The sequence below is a fragment of the Amblyraja radiata genome, chromosome 29 (assembly GCF_010909765.2).
Source record: "Amblyraja radiata isolate CabotCenter1 chromosome 29, sAmbRad1.1.pri, whole genome shotgun sequence".
NCBI classification, from domain to species: domain Eukaryota; kingdom Metazoa; phylum Chordata; class Chondrichthyes; order Rajiformes; family Rajidae; genus Amblyraja; species Amblyraja radiata.
Window position 1 is genome coordinate 26,120,853 of NC_045984.1, and position 22,456 is coordinate 26,143,308.

General features: G+C 41.4%; 1 protein-coding gene across 1 annotated transcript; it reads right to left on the bottom strand.

Annotated features, from left to right (window-relative positions):
- Positions 1-670: 670 nt before the first annotated feature.
- LOC116989507 (growth arrest and DNA damage-inducible protein GADD45 beta-like) lies at positions 671-2,643 on the bottom strand. The gene is made up of 4 exons (XM_033046968.1): positions 2,427-2,643; positions 2,188-2,289; positions 1,835-2,048; positions 671-1,570 (listed from the first exon to the last, which is right to left on the bottom strand). The coding sequence occupies exons 1-4, from the start codon at positions 2,468-2,470 to the stop codon at positions 1,457-1,459; spliced, it is 474 nt and encodes a 157-aa protein (XP_032902859.1). The 5' UTR covers positions 2,471-2,643; the 3' UTR covers positions 671-1,456.
- Between the last annotated feature and the right edge of the window lie 19,813 nt (positions 2,644-22,456).

Below are 22,456 nucleotides of genomic sequence, written 5' to 3' on the forward strand. Positions count from 1 at the left end.
CAGCGAGAGCTCTCCCTTCCAAATCAGATATTTCTGGATTCACCTCCAATTCCAGAGACTTGAACATAAATCTACCTTGGTATTTTGCTGTAGAATTGACAGATAAGTACATCTGAAAAGTAGATCGCAGTCTGCTTTTTGAAATGGCTCTACCTGTTGCTTTAGCAAGGCCACTGTTTAGATGAATAGGTAGAGCAATTTCAAAAAGCAGAGTAATTCTCCCCATTGTCTTGTCCAACTCTAAAATAGTTCATGTTTCCAGGGTATTTTAATTAGTCACTCTGCCCCCTCCCTCCCCCATGCATAAATTAGCTTTGATAGTCCATGGCCAGCCTAGAGGCAGTAATTAGAGGTTGCAATGCTCTTTATGATGACCTGAAACTGAAGAAGTCAGATGGCTGCACTTAATCTGTCATTCACAAAAATGACTGATTTTTTTGTTGTTGCAGTGAATGTTCAAGAATGTAGACGAAACAGGGGTGAAGGTGGTGGTCAGGAGAAAGGAACTAAAGAAAATGAGACAATACATCTGGACATGCAGACAGGTGCAACCTCATATCATAGGTTGTGCAACAGATGGCAACTACCTTCTTCAAAAAAATGTCACTCAAGTATTTTCAAGTACCCAGACCTGAAAACGGTGGATATTAAGGCAAGTCAGACCAAAAAGTACTTTTAAATTTAAATATTTATTGTAAATATAAATTTGTAAGTTCACTTTAGTACATATTTCAAACAATTTTAAAAAGATCAGTGTTATAATTACATATCTCTTGTAAGTGAAATATAATAACATGTTATAATTATCTTCCTTCAAATTGCACGATGCCCATTAAACAATTACAAGAGTCTCTGCATTAGTCTCTGGTCTGAAACTAAATGTAAGTTTCAACTTGTCCATATTTGCTGCAATTCTCATCGATGCAACACTTCAGTAGTTTGGGGAAGGTTTTCCGCTTAGTAGTAAAATAAAACGGGCCCCCAAAATCCTTTGTACAGCCTCGCCTGGTTTTTAAAATGTGTTCTCCATGATGTGAAACTTCCAAGTGCGAGGCATAGTCGTACAATAAACATCACGTCATAGTCCTTCCTGGTACACCATACGTTCCTCTGCTCCGTGTTTCAGTCCAGCCTTTTTTTTTTTAAAGAAAATTATACACATATAAACTGTCCTGCTCGGAAACCTCTCTTCTGTATCCATATTTACTTCCTCCTTTCCAACTCCTCTTCTGCTCCTCTCTCGGCTCCGGGAGCGGTTGCAATCCACTTGCCGCTTCCAAAACAGCCAAGCTCCGCCTGCGACGCCGATTTCTTGCATTTCTAAATAGTGCCGCTGCAAACCAGATTTTTCCTCATCCATCCGCATCTTTTACTTCAAACAAAAACGGCACATATTTCTGAAAGATTGCATTTTTTTTGCATCTTTTCTTTAAAAAAAAATCTCCACCCGGATCTTTCAGCGTTCTTGCAGAGAAACAATAGGAACCCATTGGTTCTTGTTTCTGCTTTCCTGGCAGTAGCTTCCGACTTCCTCCAGCGCCTCGCATTTCCAAACGTCGGTATGAGAATTCTGGAAATAAAATTAAGAAACGCGTCAGCATACCATCACGTCAATTCCAGTCAGCTTCCACCTCGTCACGCAATCTAAGTTTCACGTCTGTCGCAACAGTTTTAACCCAATAAATGCCGCAATCGAGCAAGTAAACGCTGCAGAACTAAAACCAATTTCATTCTGTATTACGTTTTTTTGCAAAATTGTTTAGATGAGTGGTAATATTTAAATAAAACATATTTAACTATATGCATCAAGTCTTGATGGAATTAGAGAACCTACCGTGACAAGCATACAATGCACGTCCAAGGGCTCGGCGCTCTCTTCCCCGGTCTCCAGAATTTCTTCCAAGCGCTTGACACCTCGCAGCCGGACAATGTTGATGTCGTTTTCGCAACAAAATGCCTGGATCAAGGTGAAATGTATCTGCAGGGCGATGTCCCCCTCGTCCTCATCGTCAGCCGCCAGGAGACACATAACTACACTGTCTGGGTCACTGCACGGGACAAGAAAACGAGATGCTCAGAATGACGAAGACAACAATAAAGCGTACTATTCAATCGATCTGGGAAACAGCGCTGCAACAAGTTGTACAAGTTGCAGCTATTGTAAAAAATCAACTAAACAATACTTACACATTCATTAGTTTCGCCGACTCGTAGACACCAACGGTTAAACAACCCTGGCGTTGCGCTGCCACCAACAACTCTTCTAAAGCTTGGTCAATTGTCTGCATCCTGGAGAGAAGAAAACATTTTTCTTTTAAAAACATTTCATATTTTCAAGACAAGGTCTTTTCCACATCGTGGAATAAAAACCTCTCATACAGAACAAATGCACGTTTTAAAATTGAGCAAAGATGAAATGTGCTTACTTTTTGCCGGTATTGTCAGTTCCAATAGTATCTTCCAGAGTCATATTGCAGTAATTAAGTCCAAGATTAAAACGAGCTCGCGAGTGCAACAATGAAACAATATGTTGCAAACTTCGCAGTTTGAGTGTAACAATCCCAGGCACCGCAGGACGATCTTTATCAAGTCGATACAAATTCCACTCGGATTCTCACTGTGACTCCGGAGCAAGGGCTGGCAGCCTTTAAATACTCAGTGCGAACCACCCACCGCTTCATTTCCATATTACTCTCGCAATTGGCAGTCAACAACACGTGGGCACTCCAGCAGATGTCGCGTTTTATTTTTCCGCCGGAGGGAAATTCCTTGTTTCTCGATCTCGGTTTTGTTTTCTGGTGTCTGCAGATTTCTCCGTGACTAAGATTCGCGTGCTGTGGGGAATATTAAATCGCAGACTTGCCTTTATTGGATTGAAATGAATTCAAATCTCTACGAAGAAAACCGCATAATGCAATGTGACATTATACTCTCTTGATTTCTCGACAATAAGGTGTGCACGCGTCTGTATATCGTCTGCAATGCCTTATTTATTTCCAATTTTAAATGACACAAAATAGTTATGCAAAATTTAACATCGAATCAACAAAACAAAACATCCCGGAAGTTGTTAAAAGATGATTGACGAGAAATCTTGCAGAAATATTCTAAATTAATTGTCTATTTCCTGCACAAAAGTAGGGATGCTCATATTTATGCATCTAGTACATGTAGTTTGAAGATTCTGCGAGATTTCAATTTGCACTTATTGATCAAACTTAATCTGCAACAGGCTCTACTAGTAATTTAGTGTGTGGATTGTAGGTGAAACTAAATATTAAACTTGCGCAAAGGCTTTCCTCGTTTGAGCTGACTGCACTAGGAAATCTAAGGCACTTTGGTGTTCTGGAGTACAAAGCATTACTAAATGTACTTTATTTGTTATTAATAGTACATTCTGTGCAGGATGAAAAGAAAATTGAACTGTAAAGAACTAGTCTCCCCCTCTAGTTTCCAATGGGGAGTATTGACTGTGCCTAACGAGACATTGGTATCAATTTTTTAAAATCACATGCAGACCTCACGTACTTTGTAAAAGTAAACCATAGCAAAATGATTAATATAATTACAAAGGGTTATGCAAAAGATCGTAAACATGTTTTGCATGGTGATAGTTCACATTTTACGCTGTCATATTTTCCTGTGATCTTTCGGACTGTTTACCTTTAACATCAAGAACAGGTGTTGGTAACATAGCATGTTACACAGAGCAAACCCATGAGCAAACCCATGAACAACGACCCCCCCCTTCCCCCCTCCCCCTCTTCAAATGTCCCCACACGTAAACAAAATGTCCTAGATTTCTTTGTTGTATTTGTGGCTGCAACAGATCGATCCTTTTCCAAAGATCAATTGTGTTTGCAAGTATCTTTAAATCACGTGGTGTGTAAAATTGAAAAAAACACACACAAAGTGCTGGATAACTCAGCAGGTCAGGCAGCATCTCTGGACGACGTGGACAGGCATTCTGAAGGCGTTCAACCCTTCTGAAGAAGTCCCAATTCGAAACGTTGCCTATCTATGTCCTCGAGAGATGCTGCTGCTGAGTTACTCCAGGACTTTGTGTCTTTTTTGTAAACCAGAATCTGCAGTTCCTTATGTGTAAAATTAAGACAACCTGAACAAATATTTATATTCCAAACGGAATGCACGTTTATTGTTCGCGCCTCCCTACACCCTAAAAGCCGTTGAAAAGAACTTAGCTCGTAAACATGTGCAGAAATAAATACATTTACAACAATAAACACTCGAGCAGCGCCGCCTGGCAGCCCCATCATAGTACTGCTATGTCTGTTACTGGGTCACCGTTTCCATCTAGTGTTGAACTGAAGAAGCACACACTATTGGTAAGATTTCCAGAATTAAGGTATCTGTTTAAATTTCTGCATGATTGGATTTTGGCAATTGCAAAGAGTGTGTGATAGATCATTTGAGGATGTACTGGTTGTCATTGAGCATTTTAAGCAGATCTTTAATTTTCATGTGTCAATGCATTTAGTTTCCTAATGGTTGTCTATTGACCACTGGGGTCAAGATCAAGAGTGTTTGTCATATACACCAGATAAGAATAGGGACATTGAAATTCATACTTACTGCATCCTTACATTAGATACAACAATAACAATAAATGTACAAGAAATTATAATTTATTCTAAGTAAACAAGACCATGATAGTGCAAAATTCAAAGTATGTGGAACAACTGTAATTCAATGGTACACAAAATTGCTGGGGAAACTCAGCGGGTGCAGCAGCATCTATGGAGCGAAGGAAATAGGCGACGTTTCGGCCCGAAACGTCGCCTATTTCCTTCGCTCCATAGATGCTGCTGCACCCGCTGAGTTTCCCCATCAATTTTGTGTACCTTCGATATTCCAGCATCTGCAGTTCCTTTTTGAACAACTGTAATTCAATGCTGAGGTGGGGTTATGGTTGGGATTATCAAGTCATAGAGCACGGAAACAGGCCCTTCAGACCAACTTGTCCATGCTGACCAAGATACCCCATCTAAGCTAACCTGCCTGCGTTTGGCCCATATCCCTCTAAACCTTTACTATCAATGCACCTGACCATGGGTTGTGCAGGATGGTTCAAGAATGTTATGTTTGCTGTTCCTGAAGCTAGAGGTAAAAGTTCTTAGGCTCCAGTACCTTCTTCCTGATGGTAACAGCGAGAAGAGAGTATGGCCAGGATTGCATGGGTCTTTGATCATATTAGCTGCTTTCTTGGGCAGCACTTCCTATAGATCCTTTTGATGGTGGGGAAATCAGTGCCCATGATGAATTGGCGTTGTCCATCACTTTCTGCAACCTTCTTCATTCTTGAACCTTTTAATTTCCAAAATGTGCTATGATGTCTGTATGCTCTCCTCTGTGCACCTGTAGATGTTCGGAAAAGTATTTGGCAACAAGTTCCTCAAACTTTTGAGGAAGTAGAAGCATTGGTGAGCTTTCTTTGTGATTGCATCAATGTGCTGGGCCCAGGCTATATCCTCAACGATGTGCTTGCTCAGGAACCTGAAGCTGTTAACTCTTTCCACCATTGCCCCATCTGTGAAGGAAGGTGTATGGTGTCTTAGTTCATTACAGAAATCAACAATTAGCTCCTTGGTCTTGCTAACGTTAAGAGTAAGTTTGTTGTTCTGGCACCACTCAACAGTTTATTGATGTTTATTCTGATTAATCGTTTCTGGTTATTCATCCAATGATGGTAAATTTAAAAATGGTATTCGGCTGTGTCTGGCTCTATAATAATGGGTGTAGAGTAGAGCAGGGGGCTGAGCACACAGCTCTGGGGTGCATTTGTGCTTATGCTCAGCGAAGAAGAGGTGTTATTGCCAATCGTTACTGAACAATGGCTGAGTATTCATTCAGGACCATGTCTAGAACATCATCCAGTCTATTGTCCATTCGGTCCCAAAGTCACTCCTATGCCTCCCCCAACCAGCTCTGTACAGCCCTCTTTGTCATAGTTGTATTTTTCAATCACTGCCTATATGCAGTAAGAAGATGCCACAAGGATTGGTATTGTTGGTCCTGTTATTTACAAATCTATATCATTGACTTGGATGAGAGGATCAGATGTGATAAATCCAAGTTTACTGATGATGCAAAGATGTGTGCAGTAGTGTAGGTTTTGAGAGAGATACAGGGAGGTTTCAGAGGGTAGTGAATTGCTGGTACTCCTTACCCTGGATGATGTACATCAATAGAAATAGTTTATGGGCATGTCTGGAAAGCATAATGGCTTCCTGCACATCAACATCTTACTTTGCACCTAGTACGCCAAGGTCTATAGTGCGGTGCCCTCTTCCAGGTCAGCTTAATTCCTGCTTGATGGCCAGTGTTTGCACCTCTGGTTTAAGAAGTTCTCGCCACCTGTAGCTGGTGTGGACTTGTCACAATGTTGCTCCTTTGCTGATTTGCCCTGTCAAGCCAATAGCGCTGTCTTGAGTCTAAAAGCATTGATACGAACAGATAACAAAAACATACTGTCTGTTCTACAGTCAAGAGTCATGAGTTAATCAGCAATTGTGATATTTGCATCTATTTTCAGAGACTGTCAACTTTAGTCCCATTGTTCCTCCAGATAGCTGTTGCTAGGAGATTCTGGGCTTTTATATTCCTAGTTGTTGAATGAAGGAGGTGATAGTACATCAGATGATCATTTCCTGGATTATGCAAGGTTGTACTCTATATTTTGGCAAACTGAAGAGGAAAAAAAACAATGAGCAAAACCTCTTTTGCGCTGAGCTCCTTTGTTATTTTTCTTTTTAATACAGTTTTGATGATTTCTTGTCCACCAGGAGGGTCACTGTTAATTACCAGGAATGCTGGTTGATTATATGAAATCTTACAATACAGAGAACATTTATAACATCCTTTTCAATGATTTACTGCAAATCAAGTCACATGCCATATACTTTGAACTAAACAGGGATTTTTGATCAATGTGGTTAATACTACCAGAGCTCATAAAGTTATAAGAATCTTCCAATCCATAATTCAGTTACTTCCTGAATGTTCGAAAGTCCATAAGTCATAGGACAAGATTAGGCCATTCAGTCCATTTAGTCTACTCCACCATTCAATCATGGCTAATCTATCTCTCCTGCTCAACCCATTCTCCTGCTTTCTCCCCATAAACCCCTGACAAACTTACTAATCAAGAATCTGTCAATGCCCGCCATAAATACATCAATGACTTGGCCTCCACAGACATCTGTGGCAATGAATTTCACAGGTTCAGCACCATCTGACTAAAGAAATTCCTCCTCATCTCATTTCGCAAGGTATGTGCTTTAATTCTGATATTGTTAACTTCTAAAGTCCAAGTTCAAAATCCATCCAATGTGTGCAGAACTGCTAGACGTCAGCTCTAAATTTGCATTTTAATATGCTGCCATGCCGTCACTGAATAATTTATAGGAAACAATTTGCATTGACAAGGTGTCTGTCAAGGTACTTAACAGTAGCATTATCAAATAGAAATTGACAAAATTTGATACCAAGCCCCAGAAAGACACATTAAGACAAATGACCAAAGGGAAGACCAATGTTTGTTGGAAATTTGAACCCAAAGCAGTAAATGTTGGACATACACATTAGCTCCGGCATTATTTGTGGCGAGAGAATCAAGTTAACATTTCATGAAAAGTTTAACATTTGGTGAAAGAGTGAGATAGCAATAACTATTCTAACTTTTTTTAATTGTAAGTTCTCCATTAGGTCCTTTCTTAGTATCGTTCATTTAAGATTAAATAAAATAAAATTTTGCAGACGGGCAGCAACACAAAAAATATGGTGAGATACTAGTGCAGTACACATTGATGCTATCTCGCCAGAAGTACAGTCTTTTGCAACAGGCATAAATTGACATCATATTTGTCATCATGGGGATTTGAAAAAAATAATGCTGTATTATATTGATTTCTAAATTAATGATCGCAGGGTGTCCCAAAGTACTTTACATCATGATGTTGTTGGCAGCATATTTTCAGAAATACCGCAGTCCATTTATGTTGCACGATTCCCATAAATAGCAATGTGATAACGATCAAATCATCTGGTTTGTTTTATTGATTTTGTTTGAGAAAGAAACATTAGCTAAAATATCAGGAAGAACTCTCCCGCAAGTTCTTCCTAATAGTGGCATGGAACCTCTTAGATGTCAGAATGCAAACGGGTATCAGTTTAAGCTTTCATCTGAAAGGTGGCATCTCCAACAATACCTCACTCAGTATTTCACTGAATTGTCAACCTAGTTTTTTTTTCTCTTGCGCCTCTAAAGCAAAACGTGAACTCATCATTGTCTGAGAATGTTACCTATAAGCCACAGCTGACAGCTCTTCTGATCTTGTATCTCAGCCCTCGGCAGCAATTGCCCTCAATTTTCTTCATTACCGTTGGGACTTGAGAGTCTCTATGAATGCAACAAATAATTGGATTAGTTTAAATTACCAGTTCTGTTTTTACAAATATCTAATAATTCTCACGGCCGAGGAGCAGCGAGGGCTATAAATATCGTTGAATCCACAATTTTTGAAAGATTTTCTCTGTCCTTAAATAACCTCGTTATCAATATATCAGATTTGCATTTTCTCAGTTAACCTTTGATGGTGTTATACTGTTGGCGTTGTCTTTTGCATAAGACATTACATTTAGACTCCACCAATGTTTCCATTTGTCCATTGAAGGCACTGACTGAATTGAGCCCTGATCCCTTCCAGTACTTTGTCTTTTAGTTATTACTCAAATGTGTAACTAGGGAACGAGTATCATTTGGCTCAGTATGGCGTAGTTAGCCTCTCGGTTATTAAAGAACTGATAGGAACACAGCAAATATAATGCCAATATCTACACAGTAAAGTAAAAATAAGCTTTAACATAAATGATGATTTCTCTTCCCAAACTTTCCTCTCCTTTGAGATATTACATAGAAGTTAATTTTATCATAATAATTCATCACCGGCACGGTGGTACAGCGTTAGAGTTGATGCCTTACAGTACCAGAGACCCGGGTTCAATCCTGACTGAGGTTGCTGTCTGTACAAAGTTAGTACGTTCTCCCTGTGGTCTGCATTGGTTTTTCCCGGGGTGCTCCAGTTTCCTCCCACGTTCCCAAGACTTAGAGGTTTGTAGGTTAAGTGTGTAGGATAGTGTATATGGGGTGATCGCTGGTCGACGTGGACTCGATGGGCTGAAGGGCCTGTTTCTGCAATGTATCTCTGAAAAATATTTGTTCTAGTAACTCTTTATTTGGAGAGCTGAGGCTGCTGTGAATCAATTGGGATGGTACAGGACTTGGGAGGTACAGCAGGCAGTGAAGAAAGCGAATGGCATGTTGGCGTTTATAATAATAGGAGTCGAGTATAGGAGCAAAGAGCTCCTTCTGCAGATGTACAGGGCCATAGTGAGACCACATCTTGTGTATTGTGTGCAGTTATGGTCCCCTAACTTGAGGAAGGACATTCTTGCTATTGAGGGAGTGCAGCGTAGGTTTACAAGGTTAATTCCCAGGATGGCGGGACTGTCATATGCTGAGAGAATGGAGCAGCTGGGTTTGTACACTCTGGAGTTTAGAAGGATGAGAGGATATCTTATTGAAACATATAAGATTGTTAAGGGTTTGGACATGCTAGATGCAGGAAACATGTTCCCGATGTTGGGGGCCACTGTTTAAGAATAAGGGGTAAGCCATTTACAAAGGAGACGAGGAAACACTTTTTCTCACAGAGAGTTGTGAGTCTGTGGAATTCTCTGCCTCAGAGGGCGGTGGAGGCCGGTTCTCTGGATACGTTCAAGAGAGAGCTAGATAGGGCTCTTAAAGTTAGCAGAGTCAGGGGATATGGGGAGAAGGCAAGAATGGGGTACTGATTGGGGACGATCAGCCATGATAACATTGAATGGCGGTGCTGGCTCGAAGGGCCGAATGGCCTACTCCTGCACCTATTGCTTATTGTCTATTAAAAAAAACTATTAAAGATGCCATGTGAATGTGATTTGCTGGTGTCATTTCAGTTGAGGGAACTTTCTCTTTAAGAAAAATTCCCTTCACCAATCTTAGCAATAAAAAGTTAAGAATGCTCTCTAGGATGTGTCTTCTTCTTCTTCTTTTTGTGTCCATCTTGTTACAAATGTTGACCTCGCTGTCATCGTCCATCCTGAAAAGGACTGAAACAGTTGGAGCTACCTGCAGATTCTTTACACTACGCTGCAGCTGTCACATTGTGCGGGGTGAGATCATATGGGCCAGTAGAGTATTGCTGAACTGTACTCGTGCTGAATCACATTGACAGGCATGTGGAATGAGAATGATTTCATACTATAGTCCATCTGCTCATGATTTCACAAGCATACCGCACCAAAACTGTATACATTTACTGTGAGATGGTCATTCAAATGTATTTACATTGTTTACTCCACATTTTAATTGTATTTTTTTTTACAATTTACTAGTAAGATTAAACGAGAACTTACCAGTTTGAAGTTTGATCGTTATTTTATGAGGAGTAACGTTGAGGGATTACGTGAAGAACCCCGCCAGGACGCATGCGTGTCATTCTTCAAAGCAGCGGTGTGAAATCACAGATAACTGTAATGACTAAACATAGTAAGATTAGAGAAGAGATACCAGTTGAGTATATGATCAAGGGTGGGAGCGGAGGGCACGTAATCCCTCAACGTCACTCCTCATAAAATAACGATCAAACTTCAAACTGGTAAGTTCTCGTTTAATCTTACTATTTTACTTCGGAGTCACGTGAGTGACTATGAAGATTTTAAAGCTCTGTGATTTCATGCCGTGGAAACGAGTCCATGCATCACATCTGCCTTGATTATGGGGAGAATAGTGTTAACATCATTAGACGTCAGTGGTGGGCAAATTAATGGAAAGGATACTTAGAGATAATATATATAAGCATCTGGATAAACAGGGTCTGATTAGGGACAGTCAACATGGATTTGTGCCTGGAAGGTCATGTTTGACTAATCTTCTTGAATTTTTTGAAGAGGTTACTCGGGAAATTGATGAGGGTAAAGCAGTGGATGTTGTATATATGGACTTCAGTAAGGCCTTTGACAAGGTTCCTCATGGAAGGTTGGTTAAGAAGGTTCAATGGTTGGGTATTAATGGTGGAGTAGCAAGATGGATTCAACAGTGGCTGAATGGGAGATGCCAGAGAGTAATGGTGGATGGTTGTTTGTCAGGTTGGAGGCCAGTGACTAGTGGGGTGCCACAGGGATCTATGTTGGGTCCACTGTTGTTTGTCATGTACATCAATGATCTGGATGATGGTGTGGTAAATTGGATTAGTAAGTATGCAGATGATACTAAGATAGGTGGGGTTGTGGATAATGAAGTAGATTTTCAAAGTCTACAGAGAGATTTATGCCAGTTGGAAGAGTGGGCTGAAAGATGGCAGATGGAGGTTAATGCTGATAAGTGTGAGGTGCTACATCTTGGCAGGACAAATCAAAATAGGACGTACATGGTAAATGGTAGGGAATTGAAGAATGCAGGTGAACAGAGGGATCTGGGAATAACTGTGCACAGTTCCCTGAAAGTGGAATCTCATGTAGATAGGGTGGTAAAGAAAGCTTTTGGTGTGCTGGCCTTTATAAATCAGAGCATTGAGTATAGAAGTTGGGATGTAATGTTAAAATTGTACAAGGCATTGGTGAGGCCAATTCTGGAGTATGGTGTACAATTTTGGTCGCCTAATTATAGGAAGGGTGTCAACAAAATAGAGAGAGTACAGAGGAGATTTACGAGAATGTTGCCTGGGTTTCAGCAACTAAGTTACAGAGAAAGGTTGAACAAGTTAGGGCTTTATTCTTTGGAGCACAGAAGGTTAAGGGGGGATTTGATAGAGGTCTTTAAAATGATGAGAGGGATAGACAGAGTTGACGTGGATAAGCTTTTCCCACTGAGAGTAGGGAAGATTCAAACAAGGGGACATGACGAGAATTAAGGGACTGAAGTTTAGGGATAACATGAGGGGGAACTTCTTTACTCAGAGAGTGGTGGCTGTGTGGAATGAGCTTCCAGTGAAGGTGGTGGAGGCAGGTTCGTTTTTATCATTTAAAAATAAATTGGATAGTTATATGGACGGGAAAGGAATGGAGGGTTATGGTCTGAGCGCAGGTATATGGGACTAGGGGAGAATACGTGTTCGGTACGGACTAGAAGGGTCGAGATGGCCTGTTTCCGTGCTGTAATTGTTATATGGTTATATGGTTAGACATCAATACGATATTGAAAACCCAACGATAAATATATTAACACCAAATTATAGCCCCTATTTATGGGGTAAATTATATTACAGAACTTAAAATTGTTTCTGCAAATGTTCCAGGTTCAATGACTGGTTTGTTATAAAATCGTTGGAAAGTTTTCTCCGTTGACCATCATGCTGTCCTGAGGATTTGGTCCATAGGAACATCCAACTTCATAGCTGCCGATGTAGCTGCAGCCCTGGTGGAGTGAGATTTAAAAAATGCTAGTGTCTATTCCAGCCTTTATTAGGACCTGTTTTAGCCATCTAGAGATGGTCTGGACTGTCACTTTTTTGAGTGGCTGTTTGTAGCTGATTAAAAGTGACAATTCTTTCCCTCTGATGATCTTAGTATACTCCATATATAATAGTAAGTGTGTTACAATACAGAGACGATCATCTGTCGGGTAGGCCCTGAATTCTGTTTTTAGGCCTGCTGACCCCTGTCTGTTTTGTTTGATTAATTCATTGATGTGAAAAGTTAAATTTCCTTTATGGATGGTGATGCATGGTTCTAATACCATGTCGAGTATCACCGGGACCCATGGTTGAGTAGGCCAATCGGGTACTATCAAAATACCAGACGCGGAGTCTTGCTGTATATTCCTAAATACCCGACTGATGAGGCAGAAAGGAGGGAATGCATAAATAAACAATCCCCCAATGCAGCGAAAATGCATCTGTTGCCACTGCCCCAGGTTCTGGTTCCCATGAACATAATTCGATACCTGGTGTGAGCCTGGATGCGAATAGGTCGATATCTGGTGTTCCATACCGTGCTGTAATTTCAGCAAATACATTTTTATCCAACATCCATTCAGTGTTTTCATTGAATTTGCGTGACCTGTTGTCTGCCACTAAATTTAGTTTACCTGGTAAGTAGGTAGCTGATATCCAAATATCTCTCTCTGGATACATTATTGCCAAATTGTGTTGGCCAGATTGTCACATAATGTCGATTTGTTTCCATCCATATGGGTGATATATGCTACCACGGTTGTCAATTTGTAGTCTAACATGCTGGTGATATAACCCAGAACAATATGATTTAAGGCCATGGAATGCACTTAACATTCCCAGGTAGTTTATGCCCAGTGTTAGTAATAATGATGTCTCCTGTGCATTCCATCTCCCCCACAGCTGGAGATGGAATTGGTAGCACCCCATCCAAGTGCACTGGCATCAGTTTGTAGTTCCATAGACGGGTAGCTGATAATGTTTGGATTGGAATAATGCCTAATGTTATCTTTCCACCATTTTAGTTCCATTACGGCCTCTGTTGGTAGCTTCATTGGTCTGTCAAAATGACCACCATAATTTTTGAGTGCTCGTATTTTAGCCCTCTGTAATTTTTGATAATGTAAAGGTCCGATTTGTGTGGATGGAAACGCAGCCACTATAATGCCAATTATTCTTGCTACCAGTCTGATGGATGGTTTTGTGATGTCAATGATTTTGCTGCAAGCCTCCATGAAGGCTGTAACCTTTTCTTTCGGTAAAGTCACTGACATGTGAACTGAGTTAAGGGTGAACCCCAGATGATCCATTGTGTTAAATAACATCTGTGGTCACCTCTAATGGGTACTGTATAGTAAGCATCTTTTAAAACGACGCTTGTCATGTAGTAACCTAGGAAATCAATTGCTTAACAGTAACAAAGGTTTCCATCTAGTAATGAATATATAGTACGAAAGTATTCAAATTAGTCAAATCTATGATGATGCGGCAACCACCATCTTGTTTATGATAAAGATTTTGGACACGAATTCCTGTGATTCGTGTTGTGTTTCCTCCATTACTCTTTTATTTTATTATTTTTATTTTTATTTTTTTTTATATATGGCCACTGTAGTTCAGCATGCGCTTTTGATTTTTCTTTGCCTGTAAGCATGAACATTCGGTTCGGTACATGCTGATCTGGAGGATTATGTTTTTGTATAAATTCTATGGTATAACCCTATACTTCTGAAAATATAAGTGTCGGTAGTTAATTTATTCCATGCATCCAGATAGAATTGTAATCTCCCACCAACCTCGTAAGGAACCAGACCCACCAACCTCCATGGTTACTATTGGTAGGTTTGTTACTTTTTCGGCATCCTCCGTGGACGTTGAGGCGCCGGTGTCTGGATCTGTATTTGGGTCGGTGTTGAGGGTTAGCGCATTCCCCAGGAAGGCCGGTCTGGGCCATGGCCTAAAAAGACTGATGTTGAGTGTTCCTGGCCTTTGAGCTTTCACCAGTTTGTCTTGGCCGACTGGTGGTGCATAGGGGTGCTTTTTTCTGGCCGAAGTAGTTTTTAGACGTTGCTTTAATGAGCCCCAGGGTTTTACCCTCTTCGTCAAGTTCTTTTACCTAATACACTGGTTGACACTGAGAACATTCAGTGTTTTGCAGTTCCCTGGTGGTAAGTGTCTTGCTGTGGTGTCCAATAATGCCTGTCCTTATAGCTGGTTGAATGACAAGTAGTCGATACTTGCAGCTATTTTAGGTTCCAGGTTTTGGCCAGTTTGGTCGGGTTGAATAAACTGGGACGCCATATCCAATAGGTTTTCTTGCACCCCATGTGCACTAGGGGTATGTTCTGCACCCCTCTTCAGGGTCAGCCCAGAATTGACCCCCTGTACTCCCCTCTGATGAGGGAGAAACACTGTGCAGCCCTACAAGAGGTACTGCTGTGAGACTTACTAGCTGCCCACTGTGACTTGTCTCCATCTCCCGGAGCCTGTCACTTTGGAGTACTTGCTCCAATAGCCGCTCCAACTGGCTCCAATGCTCTCGGGCACTGGCCACTCGCGGCTGCTCCAGTTCCTGCAGCCGCTCCAACCGGCTCCAATGCTCACGGGCACTGGCCGTCGCGGCTGCTCCTGAAGTCGCTCCTGCTCCAGTTCCTGCAGCCGCTCCAACCGGCTCCAATGCTCACGGGCACTGGCCATCGCGGCTGCTCCTGAAGTCGCTCCTGCTCCAGTTCCTGCAGCCGCTCCTACCGGCTCCAATGCTCACGGGCACTGGCCGTCGCGGCTGCTCTTGTTCCCCGCTCCCAGCCGCTCCAACCGGCTCCAATGCGCACGGGCACTGGCCGCTCGCGGCTGCTCCTGAGGCCGCTCCAACCGGCCCCAATGCTCACGGGCACTGGCCGCTCGTGGCTATTCAGAGTCGGACTCATCGGAGTCAATTGCTTCGCTCTACCGCCCGGCGCGGGAGCGAAGTCGGGCACAGCTGTTCCCATTTCAGGAGATTGGCGTGCCGTTGGCTGCTGCTGCTGGCTGCCCGCAACTCCGCAGTTCTCCCCCGCCAGCTTTTTCGCAGCCTTCGTGGATCTGGTCCATGTCTCCACCTGTAAGGTAAGTGGAAGGAACGCAGAGTCTCCTTACCTGCTGTTCCCGGCTTTCAAATTCTGCCGCTAAGGGGAACGTCGTTCCCCCTGCTGTGGCTCGTTGCAATGCGTGTAGCGATATGGCACGCATGCGTCCTGGCGGGGTTCTTCACGTAGTCACTCACGTGACTCCGAAGTAAAATCTGGGATTTGGCTGCACAGTGACTCGTTGGCCTTTGCTGAAATATTCAAATAGAACCCCAAAGGTGATGGGTTGATTTTGTTCTTTTGAATTCAATATGGTTGATACATGGAATTATGCTACATATAATTTTGCAGCACAAACCAAATGAATTTTCTCTCATATGACATAATTGGCAGGCACGGGTTATTGATATGGGACGATCAGCCATGATCACAATGAATGGCGGTGCTGGCTCGAAGGGCCGAATGACCTTCTCCTGAACCTATTTTCTATGTTTCTATGATTTCCATCAACATTTACTCTTTTCCTATCTTTTGGGTTCTTGATGCTCATCTCAACCAGTTAAATGATAACTAGTTCCAAATTCTAAATTATACTCTGAATAATTAAGTTTCCTCTAAATTCTTTATATGATTTATTCATGACTTTTATATTTATGCCCCCTATAGTTGACCCCAGAGATAGAAATATTAGCTGAGAATGCAGAGCTTTATTCATTCAGAACTACATGACTGAAACCATGTACATTATGTGGAATGAATCATGAACATTATGTGGAATGATTCATGACAATGACCATTTTGGGATAATTCACAAATGCAACCAGGCCTTTCTTGACTGGCATTAGACTTGCAAATTCAGGGATTATTATTATTCCCCATGCCAGGAAAACTGGTTCATTTTCCCCCAGAAATTATGATCAAGGAGACAAATATCTTTTAATGGTGAATCACCCTATAACATGTCTATCACCCAATAATTATCTCTGCACCTCACCTTCTGACTCCTTGATAAACCAATGGTCCCCTGAGATTCCTTCTGAATGTCCTGATCCCTAAAGGTTCCGATTCATAGGAAGGCTATGATACATTGGAGCCATGATGTTTCCTCTAAAAACCTAGTAACTCGCTAGTTTTTCAGTTCCCCAAGGTCTTGATCACCTGACACCCTGACGCTCTGATAGCCCTAAGGTCATGGGCACCTAAGACTCCGACACCCTCCTTATCACCCCAATCTCCCTATCATTGATTTCCCTCCAAAGACCGCAAACTTCAACCCAAAATTAATTTTATCCCTCATACTTTAATAGCCAGCTGTATCATCAGCTCCCAAACCCTGTAGCTATCTAAGCACCCAAGAATTGTGATAAACATAAGAAATATTGAACCCTCATGCCTTCTCCTTATTAAAAAAGATTTTCTATATCAACTACACTCTCTGATTTTTGTAATGACCTGTGTAAAGTTAAACTTGGCAGAGAAACCTAAGCAGGCAAAAAGGAATGGCAAGGCTGAAATAAGTAATGATTTCATTCTTTGGAAAAACAAAAAGTAACCTTCAGGTTCAATGCACAGTGCACTCTTTCCCCAAACCCACACCAACATCTATCAGGGAACTTACAAAAAGCCAGGACTCATTCCATTAGATCTCTAGATATGACCACATCCTTGCACCATTTCTGTTGTTGCCTGTGGTCCTTAACTGTCTTATTCAAGTGAAACAGCATTCTCTGCTATTTAAAATTGGGTCAATTCAAAAATTCCGACCAAGGGAATCAAGTGATTGAAGAATAGGCGAAGAAAGTAGAGTTGAGATTTAGGAGGGGACATATGATACTGTGATAGGGCAGGCACAATGGGAAGGATGACCTATTGCTGCTCGTACTTCTTTAGTTCCTTACTAAATACTGGAGACACAGTTGTTTAAAGTCTCTCACTAACTCTTCTCCTGAACCATCCGAACCCTAACAAATTAGGCCCCAGATGATGCGTGGTCAATTGAAGAAAGAGTTACTGATCAAGATCTCAAACCCAGCTCAAAAGTTATGACAAAAGTCTTAAGAAGGGTCTCGACCCGAAACGTCACCCATTCCTTCTCTTGAGAGACGCTGCTTGTCCAGCATTTTGTGTCTACCTTAAAAAATTATGACCTTCCATGTAGCAGTGATCCTTGCCTTCTTATGTTCTTCTGACCCAGACTACCTACTAGCAGACATCTCAATGCATTTGGAAAATAACATTTACATTGTCCCAGCAAAATCCTCCAAACTCTTTGCAAGAATAAGAGAACTAATGTTAATGCCCTCTCTTAGTCCAACATTCCCAATATTAAGAGTACTCTCAATCTGCTACATCGCACTGGCCACATCATGGCTGACGCAGGACTTCTGAAACAGACCTTTTATTCTGAGTTTTATAATGAAGGAGATTACCAGAGAAAGAGATTTAAGGGCTTAAAATTTATTTGAACAAGTGCACCATCCCCAAGGAACCTATGGCACACAACTGTTCAAAGTAAAGAAGCTTTCAATATGTTTTTTTAAACCTCAAGGCCATGCATTGGGAGCACATGGAAACCCTGCATAAGAATTGGAAGGAATGCACTGCCTCACAGACTAGCCAGCTGCCCACTCTGTCAACCACCACTTGGCACATTAGTTGAAGGATCTATAGTTCCCATATTGACTTCAACCTCCATTGCAGTACACCCCAAAAAATAAATCTAAGCAGGTCATCCGTGATCTTATGGAATTGTCCTGAATGAAGTTGAGAAAGCATATTTTTCTCATAGATTATCCTATTAAATGATTTGCACACATACCCATGGGGCATTGAGCTGGTATCCTAATTTTTTTTTAAATCTCAGGAGTGCAAATGTCATTTGCTGTAGTTTGCCTGATTCACTGGAGGAGAGGAAGCAGCTCAGCACAAATGAATGAATAATCATCCAGATGGTGCTTTATCCACTAAACCATTGGAAAACTCTCCTCAGCTTAAAGTAAGTAAATAGTTTATCAAACCAAACACTCTAACCTTTCAACCCATTTTGTTAATGCTGTAGTCAACAATCTTCTCATTTTTCTGGTAATTTACCAAATTTGTTCTCTTCCTCAGAGTAGACAAGGATAGTTTAGAGTTTCCATTTAGTGGTTTTACTTACCCTTTCCTGAGTAGATATCTAGTGTTTTCTATTTGTCCCCAGCAATTTTCTGCCCATTCATTTGAGCAGAATGTGGAAAAAATCCACCTCATAGATTGAAAATCCTGGTTGAAATCTATGACTGAACAACTAGTATAGGGAAGGGATATCGTATGAGTTTTGTGTTGTATTTTCTATGACTGCTCTTCTTTGTATAACAAAAAAGCATGAAAGATTTGGGCTAGCAAATACATCATCTCACATGAAACAGAGTTTATGCCATGTGTGCATGGAAGTGATGAAATACTTTTTACACCAAAGGAAAACCAACATGAAACAAGCACTTCCTATTTGACTGGGCATTATCACAATTACTGGATACCCATTCCTTTGAAACCAAGCTAACTGATTCAAAACCAAATGACTATTATCCTGGTCTAGACAATGCCGGATAAGCAGAGCGGTGGTTTCAGCTCACAGTGCATGGAGGTTGGGATGATGCATTGGTCTATTTCAGAGGTCTCTTTTAAACATGCTAGAGGAACCATACGGAGCTGCTACTTTTATTTGCATTGTAACAAAATACACCTTCTTCCCATGGAAAATAATATGTCGAAGAGAAAACAGGACAAGAGATAATTGACCTATTAATTCTGTTTTTTGCTTCGCAAATTCTGCCTGGGTTGCTAATTCTGGCATTTTGTGTTTTTACAATGGGAGAAGATACTCCACTCCATTCAAATGGACCTACATTGATTCCATTACCAAGAATCTAAATGCAACACAAACATTTTAAGTGGTTTTAGCTCGGTGTCCTGCTGTTTGAGTCAATAATTCTGATGAATTGGAGAGTTGTTTTCACCAGAAGTACAGGCACATCTTGTCTGCCGCATGCAATAATTTGCACAACAAATTTGGCTTAACCCTTCAAATGATGAATGTCTTTCACAGCTTCCTGTTTGAGATTCCTCCAACCCCTACCTTCCCTTCCCCCCCACCCCACTTCACCTCCCATCCCTATTTTTCCATTTCTCATCCCCAGCCACTAGTCCACCTGGTCCTAGTCACTTATCCAACTTCAGACATTTCAGCTTCCCAAGCACCTTCTCCTTAGTAATAACAACTACACTAACCTCTGCCCCTTGACTCTCTTGAATTTCCGCTGTGAAGACTGATGCATGAAACTGATTCAATTTGTCTGCCATAGAGTCATATAATAATACAATGTGGAAACAGGTTCTTCAGCCCAACTTGCCCAACCGGCCAACAATGTCCCAGCTACACGAGTCCCACTTGCCTGCGCTTGGTCCATATCCCTTCAAACCTGTTCTATCCATGTACCAGGGATCGTCTCAGCCTCAACTACTTCCTCTGGAAGCTTGTTCCATACACCCACCACCCTTTGTCTGAAAATGTTACCCCTCGGATTCCTATTAAATATTTTCCCCTCACCTTGAACCTCTGTCCTCTGGTCCTCGATTGCCGTACTCTGGGCAAGAGACTCTGTGCATCTACCCGATTTATTCCTCTCATGATTTTGTACACCTCTATAAGATCCCCCATCCTCCTCCTGCGCTCCATGGAATAGAGACCCAGCCTACTCAACCTCTCCCTATAGCTCACACCCTCTAGTCCTGGCAACATCCTCGTAAATCTTTTCTGAACCTTTGATAATATCTTTCCTATAACATGGTGCCCAGAACTGAACACAATATTCTCAATGCGGTCTCATCAACGTCTTATACAACTGCAACATGACCTCCCAACATCTATACTCAATACTCTGACTGATGGAGGCCAATGTGCCAAAAGCCGTTTTGACCACCTTATCTACCTGCGACTCAACCTTCAAGGAACCATGCATCAGCACTCCTGGATCCCTCTGCTCTGCAACACTCTCCAGAGGCCTAACATTCACTGTGTAGGTCCTGCCCTTGTTAGACATCTCAAAATGCAACACCTCACACTTCTCGGTATTAAATTCCATCAACCATTCTTCTGCCCACCTGGCCAATCGATCCATATCCTGTTGCCATATCCATATCTTTCACAACCATCTTTATTCCACATCAAATGTATGCAGCTCATAAACTAGTTTTCAATTTGCTTGTTTTTACAGCTTACTTCCTCAATTTAAAAGCAAAGTAGCAGGCTTAGTGTTGTTCCACTGAAGTTTGCAAGTTAATTAATTCCAGGTGTTGCTCTTTCATTGTTTTTAAAATGTTGAATAGTGCTGTAAACCTATTTTACAATTTTGGTTCATAATCTATTCGAAGAACTACTGCCAAATTTCAAGTTATGCATTGAGATAGATATTATTTAACAAAGCTATTATTTGACTTTTTTCAGGGTATATCAAAGTTTCCTGAACTAAAGATGTAAACTTATGGACCACATTGTATGTCAATAGCCTAGTCTTGGAAAGTGGTCTGTGGGGATATGGTAGGTTGCCCGAATCAGCTTTGTTTCCGGGAAATGGCTTCAGACTGTCTGGTACCTTCAGAATTCCAGGCAGAGTCCTTGCATTACCCACCCTAATTTATTTACACCCACAGATGATTTATTCATGGTTATTATGGTAAATGTGTCACTAACAGTTGAGTTAAGCTGTACAGTGGTGGAGAATCTCAGTATCCAGTAAACACAAGATGACATCTGTAGAGAACATGAGATATGTCATTCCCTCTATGGCTTCTCTTAGTGCTTCCAAGAATAATTGAATTACATAGTGGCATGACCAGAATGAGTTTGAAATTTATTTTTCTGGCACAGTGCCTCCAACTGACTCACCAGAATCATCTTGCTCGTCAGTTCTGCTTTAATCATAGAGGCATGAGTGCATCCACTGAGTCAGATGATTATGACTTAAGTGCATGATCTAATGTGACATCGCCACACAGTGTGGATGCAGGAGACTGCAGAGGCTGAAATCAGGTGCAAAAACAAACTGCTGAAGGAACTCAGCAGGCGAAGCAGCATCTGCCGAGGGAAATGAATGGTCACATTTCAGGTCAAGACCATTTATCAGCACAGCCGACAAGGATCTTGACCTGCAAGGTTGACTGTCCATTTCCCTCCACAGGTGCTGCCACACCCACTGAATTTTCCAGCATTTTGTTTGTTTTTAATTGCAACACAGTACGACTTAACCCGACAACTGGCCTTTTACCTCATTGCATTTGTTGTGCCTTAAAACTTAAAAAATGGCTATTATCCAAAATTACAACAATGACTATTTTTAAATAACTTTGTTGGTTGTAAGATGTTTAACTGCATTAATGTAAAGAACCATCCTGAAAGGTTCCATGTAAATCCAACTTAATTATTACAATTTGATTTTTGTAGGTGTAAAGGAGTGGAGTCTGACACACTGTAACCTTTACTGAGTCTTTAATTAGGGCACATGTTACACACGTCCCAGTACTGACTGCATCTAGTCTTCAGGCGTACTGGAACAAACAGGGAGGAACAAGGGGAGGATATCACAGTTATACTGATATGGCTGGGCGTGGTTAGTGGTATTGAGGTAGCTACATTATAGGTTGCATGCATAAACCATCTACATCCTTTCCCTTGGAAATTTAAAATTAAAGTTATAACAGTGGCAGGGTGGTTATACAACCCCTGCAAATCTAAACGAAATCACCGTAACGGACCGGAGGTTTGACAACCCGACCCGAGCGAGTGCGCATGGCACCCTCACCCTCCCCACCCGAAAGAAGAGGAGGAGGCGCAATATCAGC

Coding starts and splice junctions, on each gene's coding strand:
- LOC116989507 (XM_033046968.1), bottom strand. CDS start 2,470: ATGACTCTGGAAGATACTATTGGAACTGACAATACCGGCAAAAA. Junction 2,290..2,426: donor ACTGACAATACCGGCAAAAA/GTAAGCACATTT, acceptor TCTTCTCTCCAG/GATGCAGACAATTGACCAAG. Junction 2,049..2,187: donor TCGGCGAAACTAATGAATGT/GTAAGTATTGTT, acceptor TGTCCCGTGCAG/TGACCCAGACAGTGTAGTTA.